Here is an 8,945-nt window from a genome sequence, read left to right as displayed (position 1 = left end):
GGTCAATGGGAAAGGGAAAACTGAGAAGTCATGTGTGGTTGGGTGGAGTTGAGGACAGCCTAAAAAAGAGAGCTGAGAAATCTAAAGAATGAAAAGCAATTCTATAGTTGTTGTGGAAGCAAGGACAGTTTGCTAGGATAGAAAGGCATGGGGAGGTACAGTGAATGGCTTGGTGTAAACTATATTTAGTGGTGGTTCCCTTTTTCTTAATCTCATACCTTTAATTTCTTTGCATTCCTATTTCTTACTCCTTTTCTGCACTCTGCATAAAGTTGCTTATCCCAAAAGGGAATTGCATGAGGGATTTGAATGTATGTACAGGTGGCTGATATTTCAGGTTCATATAATATGATAAGCCTGACCTGGATTAAGAACTTTGTGTCATAGAGTAGATAGCAGGGCATAAGAACTCATTAAATGAGACTTTTGGTTTAGCATTTCATGTGAACCAATAACTGAATGGTCTAGCAACACTTTTTAAAAAAATCAAATGCCTGGGATTTCATTCCATTTCATATTGGGAAGACAGTGAGATAAAGCATACTAAGGTTGCATCAGATCTAGATAAGCCACAACAATTTTGAATGGAAAGGGAGAAGGTCATATAGAAACAGTAAAAAATGGTAATAATTGCTCACACCATTTATTAAATCATGCTTTGCTTAACTATGATTTACTGAATAAGCCACAGTTAACAGCATTCATACAACACACTCAGAATAAAAAAAAATTGTATTAGAGACTAGCATGATGTCCTGATCAGATAAACTGACAAGTGAGTTTAGTTTCCAAAAGAAGTTTCTTGGCATTCTGTTGTAGGAAAAACAACTGTCTTATGACACCTTATGGATTAACAAATTTATTTTCAAATAGCCTTTTGTGGATCATGTCAAATGGATGGAGTAAAGTCCTGTAAGGGATTTTATATTTAATAAAGTTACAGCAGAATGTAAGAGTTGCTATGAGAATTAGCAGACAGGCTAAGCCATGGTCATAAATGCACTGGAGAAAATGTTGTGTTACCTCAACAGGCAGTAAACCTACAATCATATGAATTTTCAGTCTTAGATATTATACATATTATTGCATTGGATGACTATTTTACAATATAATGTGACAAGAATCACCCCCTTGATTTTTACAAGCGATGGGATGAAGAGATCCAGAACGTTGCTTAGATTCGCTTTCGCTTTTGCTTAGAATTGACTCCCTACAGTTGCCGTAACGGGCAAAGCGGAGGGCAGGAAAGAAGATGGCTGCGTTTGCTGCGGCGCGGCGATTTTCAGGTCAGTGAGCGAGACGAGAATCCAGACGGAGGTTTCTTGGGTCCAGTGGTTCGGGACGAGCAGAGGAGCTAAAAAGGACTGCTTATTGCTGCGAGATCTTTGGGATGCGTCTATAAACTGCGTAACCATACACGGACGGTGTATACACGGACGGATTCTGTACAACTTCCCATATTTAAAGCTGTAGTTTAATTGGGCTCTTCGTAGCAAGACGAGGATTTGAAGTGTAGTTTTAAGCAAGAAGCAGTATCCTCTTTCCTTTTACGGCTGGACGTGCGGGTCAGAATAGCTGAGATGAAGTGATTGGTGCACATACTGCAGGCGACAGAGAATAGTATCAGTGAGAGATTGTAGTTGGACGGTGATGCAGATGCAGTATACATATACAATTTCTGACTCGCCTTGCTGTCAAAATCGTGGTCGGCGAGTTGTTTCCCATCCTAGTTACTGTATTTTGCGCAACAGAAAGAGAGGCGAAAATGAACCTCATAAATTGAGGTCCGGTGAGGAATGGAGATTTGCTGGTTTGCACACTTCCTGGCAAGCTACAGTTTTATTAGTTCAGCTTCATATCGGGACTGCTTCATATTATTAAGATAACACTATTGATTCATCTTATTAGCACTGCTATTCTACACATCTTAATGATTTGACCTACTCTTAAAACCGACTGCATCGCTTACTTCTTCATATAGATCTTTTACTTATGGGTCAAAAAAGCATGCAAGGGGGAGATGGGAAAATGAAATTATTGAACATGGAGGAGGAGAGAGGAAATCCAAGGATCTGTATGTGTGGCCTACTCCCAACCCATTAATATGTCTGAAGCAGATGAGAAGCAATGTATGTATGAAGAAACAATTTTGTTGAAGTATAAACTTACAGGTGGCTTCACACATTGTACTGGGACATAATTTGGTTTGTTTGTTTTATGGCATATGAACCCAGCCAAAATTAAGTAAATTATTTCTCAATGTAATGTGAAAACCTGAATTCTTTAAAATATTGCTTTTTAAACTAGCCAAAAATTTTTGTTTAGTGTCACTGGGTGGTTCCAAATGGCATGTATTCTGATAAAATCCTGTGAAATTGAAACTGTATGTGTATTTTAAATCATGATGTGAACCAGCTATGGTAGTACTGTAGGTGTTTTGTTTTGTTTTTTTTGTTCCATGGATGATTTTGCTATCCATGAATATTGAAATTGCTATCTGCATAATTTGACTATTTAAATAGGAAATAACCATTTTCCCCATCAATCTTCTTGATTAATACAAAATGAAATATTCTTATCCTGAAGGCTGGGTGTGTTTTATCACTACCATACATCTAGTTGGTCCCTCTTGCAAATCCACTCTTCATTCAGATCTGCACCTTTGTCATTAATAATTGCCCCCTCTGAATCCCATTCTGATTCTTAATGGAGATAGAATAATTTTTTCATGTCACTTCATAATTCCTAAATGGGCAATCATTGTGAGTGATAATCCAGGAAGAAGTTTCTGCAGCTTGTGCTGAGTTGTGTTATCAAGTTGCTCATCTTCTATTTTGGTTTTTATTTTTGTAGGGGCTTTACGATCTTTTTGCTCTTTGGTCCCTTCAGCCTACATTGGCTCATGCACTGTAAGCCCTGTTTATCGACTGTCTTCACTTCACATCACTCAGAGGCAGACATCCACAGGCTGTATCAAAAAACCTCTTCTATCTTTTGGCAATACTTCACCTGGGCTTTCCTTCTCTATAACAAATAGGTAAGTGTTATTTAACAAATTTGAAATTCCATAAATATGGATTTAATTTCTTCCTTTGTGATTGATTGATTGATTTAAAAGATTTATAAGGCTGCCCATCTTGTGAAACACAACTCTGGACAGCTAACAGCAATAATAAAAATATAACAATAAAACAGTCCCCCACCCAACCCCTGAGCTTCAACCTTGTTATCCCAGTGCCTGGGGGAAAGCTCTTTACATTTTGGGAAAGCTAAGAGGATGGGACCTGTCAGATCTCAAGGGGGAGGGTATTCCATAATGTCAAAGGGTATGCAATCTTACATGTTCAATCCTTTTTTTTCCTTCTCACTATTTTCCCAGTCTGATTTGTAAGATATTTTTACCAGGAGATAGTGGTTAATCTATGGTTTAGCTACAAAATATCTATTTTAACTCCACATGAGTAGACTTATAATAATACTTAGTCATAATGTCTCGTTTGGTTTTAACTTGTATGTTAAGCAAATCCAGTCAATTGTGGCTTATTCCATAAACCACAGTTAGACAAAACATGGCTAGTACAATGTGTGAATCAGTCTAATTGTCTGATAAAGCCATCTGCAGTATTTCTCACAAATAAAGAAATATAGGGGTAGTTCTTGTTCTCCAAAATTAAAAAAAATCTTATATTCTATTAAATATTTCATTATTTATCTGCTCCATACAGTATTTAAGGATTGAAAATAGTTGTCCTTGGCAAAATACCAAGAATTCCTTTTAGATGGTTAAAATAAATATCCTTATAGAACATAATAATCTCTAGGCATATTAGCCCTTTATAGTGATGGAAGGCCTGCGTGAACTTTCTATTTCTGAGAGCCATTAATTCCATTCATCAGGAAGCACTGTAGAAAGAATTTGAGGCATGCAGTCAAGTTCGATCACAGAGATGATTCCCATTGTGGAGAATTAGAGTAAGAATCAGTAAAAGCAAAGACAACTGTGTGGTACGAATGAGATGCAAATGGGGGTGGGGGGGAATTCAGTTTTTCTGGAAGGCAAGTATATGTTTTGTCCACCATAGACTAGATTGTTTTTCAATACTGTATGACAAAGCTAATTTTATAAAGACATTTGAGAATACAAGATTGATGTTCTGAAAAACTGATGGAATTGTTGATGTACATTTTCTGTGCTATTCAAGCAGGAATTAATAATTAATAATTTTATGTTATAGATAGTGAATTGTTTTTATATTTTCTTGATTTGACATAAATATCAGAGTGGCACCTCTGCTTCAAAATATTCTTCATCAGCAAGTAAGGACACTCATCAGTTGCAGCTTGCGAAAAGGAAAAAGAAAAACTGTGAAAGCTGTGGTTAAGCGATTTCTCCGACTGCACTGTGGCCTGTGGCTAAGAAGAAGGGTAATAATGTTTTCTTCACTAAATGTGGGAATGTCTTGTGCACATAAGTTACCTTTTTCTTATTTATAAAGAAATAGAAAATGTTCAAGATGAAGAATATGCCTGCCTCTGTGGAGGTCTTCCTATTTGGTAATGTCACACACACACACACACACACACACACACACACCTGTGTTTTGAGACTTAAATCTTTTGTTCTTTGGTGATAGGCTGGTTACAAGAAAAAGGTGTGGAAAAAGAAGCCTAACCGGCTGAGGCGCTTGCGGGAACATGTATTCTGCAACAAAACACAGAGTAAGATGCTTGATAAAATGACTACTTCTTTCTGGAAAAGAAGAACATGGTACGTCAATGATCCCTATCAGAAATACCATGATCGTACAAACTTTCACTTGTGACTTGTCAAATGCATATCATTTATGATATCTATATGCCAATATAAAAATTAATCATTTTGTCTTATTTTTGTAGCAACCATGTATGAAGCTACCATTAAACTACACATGCGCAATAAACAGATTAAACATTTATTGGTGTGTTTTATCTGCATAAGCTGATGGATATGGTTTGTATGAATTACCAGGGTCAGAGCATCACAATCTAAATGGTATGAGTCTGAATGGTTAATATTAATGACTGTCTTTAAATACTGCCTCTATAAATAAGGACTCCAGCTTTGCTCACACTTACTTACTTATTTATTTAATTGATTCACGTAGCTGCCCATCTCAAATGAATGACTTTGGGCTGTTTTCCTGCTTCTGACTAAGCATGCACAATTCAAATGGGTACTCTGCTCTGTGGAAAACAATGTAACTATTTAAAGAGTTATGCCTTTGATATTTTTTAATTATAAATATTAAATACAACAGATATATTTGTCAAGGTAAAAATCTATTGGTAAATTTAACTTGCTCTCTTATTTAAAAAAAATAAGGCACACCAATGTCACTATTTCCTCAATTATTTATTAGAGCTCAGAAGGATATACTTGGTAATCGTCTCCAAAAACAAACTGATGGGGATAGTTTTGAGTGAGAGAATAACTGATACAAGGTCACTAACTCAAGTTCAAAGCTGATGTGAAACTTGAACTTAACTTTCCATGGTCCTGGTTTGAAACTAATCAGAATGCCACACTGACTCTCCAAGTAATGCTTTAATATATATATCTCTGGAGATGCCATTCTCAGTGACAGTACAAAAGGTATTGTGGAGATAAGACATTCACAAGAAATAGACCACCACAAAAAGCATACAATTAAGCATAATATCATTGATCAGAACAGCCATTTCTTTCATAAAAGAAAAGTTTAAGACTTTATTTTCAGTGTTTATCAAGCATAACAAAACATTGACCTTTGGAATACTGTTGTAGTGTCTGATCACACAGTGCATTCTTTAGTGCTCTATGCATTTGCTGTGAATCACTGGGGAAAAAACGTCTTAGTTGCACAGATTAATCTCAGATATTAGGCATTTGTTTAACTTTCCAAATACATTTAGTGTGCTAAGTATAAAATATATTACTACAAAAAAAAGAGAAATTACTTATGAAGCATTTAGGCACAAGTACACTTTTGTACATTTTAATACATTTGTCTTGCAGAGCACAGCTTGAAAGTAGTAGACCATGTGCAAATGGCTAAGGACCATCCAATACTATATTCAGGATTTGTTTTCTTTTGTTAAATAATGTCTTCTTTAATAAGAACTTTATTTCCTCTTTCCACATACTTCATAGATATTCTCTTTTTGTTTAGTCTTCATTTGCAGTTTTTGGCTTAACGTGGAGTAATTCTACTTAAATGCATAGGAAGTTGCCTTTGAGCAGGTAAAACTATTTCTCCATCTTGCCCTCTTTTAAGTTTTCTGATTTACAGCAGCAGTTCAAGATCTCTGGAAGTCTTTTGCATGATCTGAATCTTTTAACTGGAGATACCAATGTTTGAACAAGGGGTCTTCTGCAGGCAAAGCACGTGCTCTCTCACTGAACACTGGTCCCTCAACAGTCTCAACAGTCAGGGTTGAGAGACTATGGCAAATATATCACTCTTGAAATTGTACCTTTAGGACCTAAGCCACAGATAATGACCCAGTTATTATCAAAAAAAATTATGATCTTTTCAAAGAGACTTCCTACATATAAATATACATGGCATATTAATGGGAATGTTATTGAATAGGTTCAATCTTTTAAATATATCAGGACTGTTGTCTATGCTACAGGCACTTGAAGGCCCAAATTCAGTTTTTAAAAGAGAAGGTTAAAAAGGAGTCGGCAGCCATCTTAAGGCTTTTCTATATGAACGGAGGTAATCATATATTAGGCAGACTAAAAGCGTTTGAGACCAAAGCAATAGCACAGCTATTTCATAGCTTTTAAATACATGCCTAGAACACAGAACCATTCAATCAGCCTTTCTAAGAGACGTATTTTGGGTTCCATGATGCACTCCAAATGTAGTCATTTGAGGCTGGAATGAGGTCAAGTAGCATGTGTTAGTTGTTGGCTTAATTTTCAACCCAAGTATTTTGGCTATTCTGAGTCTTCAAGATAATTTCCAGTCTTCTTGGTGGAAATCATTGTATTCCACCCTTTAGTTCCCTATTGTGAACTTTCCCTTAATGCATTGATCTTAATACATTTTGAACAGGCCAATTCTTTAAGCAACATGCCAGAAAATATTCCAAAATGGTTTCAGCCAGGGTCCACTTTATTTTGTACCAGTGAATCCATTAAAAAAGTGTTGTACCTGCCTATTATTTGTTTAATATTGCATCCAAAAATACCAGAAGAGGTTTTACACTGGCTTTCTGCAATTCCCTTCCATCTGCTCTTTTGAAGGGCAGATTTTGTAACTTGGTGATGGGGGATCAAAATTATGGGCCATGTACTCCAGCACTGCCTCTTTTACAAAGTCATTTGGACTATATATATTTCCCCAATTACAACATGATATTTAAACAAGACTCAAGATGATTATGTCAACCTCTTATTAGCTAATTAAGAGGCAGAGATCTCAAGCAACATAGCCAGATTCAGTATACTGGCTATAACAGAACATACATGACTGCTTCAAAAAAGGGTGAGTCCAAGTATATATCATTTTTAGGTGTACTGTATTTTGATACTGAAGTATTTATTACCATTTTATTTTTAAGTTACTCTAGTCTACAAACATAATAATAAACTAATTACAGATTATAGACCTAAGCTACAGGCCTATTTCCTCATGAAAAAGGATCTGGATTGGATATTTTAGTAAGTGTGAGATATTGTAGTACTGTGCTAGGGTTGCATTTACAGCTGGTGGCAGCAGTTACCAGCTTTAGCTGCTAAGCAGCTAAAAAACCTTAGACTGAGAAGCTGGAAAAACAGTTTGGCATGAAGGCAAAGACATACCACTTCCATTATGTCACTGAGAAAACTACAGGGCCATGACCACATAGGCCCCTGGAATCAAGCTCAGTGCAAAGGAACCTTGCTCCTTTATGTATGGGAATCTTCTCTATAGTCTCAGTTCAGTTTATAGTACTAAAACTGCTGCAGCAGGACGTCCCTGGTGTGATCCATTGCTGCCTCCACATCTGCAGTATGGTTCAGTCATTTCAGGCTGGGTAATGTGGAAATTGCGGTTGGCTTGGATGCACTTTTGACTTCCAATATTGGTCCAAAAAACCCCCTAAAGAACTGAAACAACTATTCATTAAATGTCTACAGTAAAGAAGCACATTATTATATGGAAGTGTGTTACTGAAAATAAAATAGATAGTCCCAGTAATTTGGTAGAAAGTATGTGCCTTGGGTTTTCTGATGGGTTTTGCTACATATATCTAATAATTAATGATAGCAGCTAGGACCAATTTGTTTCCACAATATAGCAGATTAAGAATCCACCAGAATATATTCTTATGTACCCATTCATGATTCTCACTGAGCTATACAAAGACATACATATCAGCTGCAATTAGTACATTTGCTAGATACAAATAATTTTACAATGAATTCGTTTGAGAAATAAGGCAATTTCAACAATTTCACTTCAGCATTTACAAAACAAAGTCCAGAACAGTCATATTTTTAGTAAACAGCTGATCAGAAAGACATTGATTAGCTTTAACTAGAATAAATTGTCCTAGAATATGAGAACTTATTTTTTTTTGGCATAAAGGAATATAAATTTACCAAACTTTTAAAAAAAATATTCCATTACATGTAACACAATGGCAAAACTATAAGTATTTGTATGTCTGCTATTGTTTCATACAGTAATGAAGTAGGTATATGTGTATGAGAAAGACAGAATGTGCCTATAGAATATACATCTTAATAAATATGCAAGCTGACTCATTAAAGATTTTGAGATACCTGTGCTATGACTTAATATTTTCTAGCTGCCATTTAAATTCTTCATTTACTGACTGAAATGGCAACAGGTCCAAATCTGGCATAAATGGGAGACAATTGTTTATTATTTTTTCACATAGTGCTAATCCTACTGATGCATTGCTGATGC

The 8,945-nt window shown here is 35.8% G+C and overlaps 1 protein-coding gene across 1 annotated transcript; it reads left to right on the top strand.

The window, feature by feature from the left end:
- The first annotated feature begins 1,196 nt into the window (after positions 1-1,196).
- MRPL35 (mitochondrial ribosomal protein L35) lies at positions 1,197-4,953 on the top strand. The gene is made up of 4 exons (XM_007440724.3): positions 1,197-1,286; positions 2,854-3,037; positions 4,281-4,425; positions 4,635-4,953. The coding sequence occupies exons 1-4, from the start codon at positions 1,253-1,255 to the stop codon at positions 4,821-4,823; spliced, it is 552 nt and encodes a 183-aa protein (XP_007440786.1). The 5' UTR covers positions 1,197-1,252; the 3' UTR covers positions 4,824-4,953.
- Positions 4,954-8,945: the final 3,992 nt, after the last annotated feature.

Source organism: Python bivittatus, unplaced genomic scaffold (genome assembly GCF_059951505.1).
Source record: "Python bivittatus isolate LINGU-HERP-01145 unplaced genomic scaffold, Pbiv_v1 ctg000000_np1212, whole genome shotgun sequence".
Taxonomy (NCBI): domain Eukaryota; kingdom Metazoa; phylum Chordata; class Lepidosauria; order Squamata; family Pythonidae; genus Python; species Python bivittatus.
This window is presented reverse-complemented; position numbering and strand designations above follow the sequence as displayed.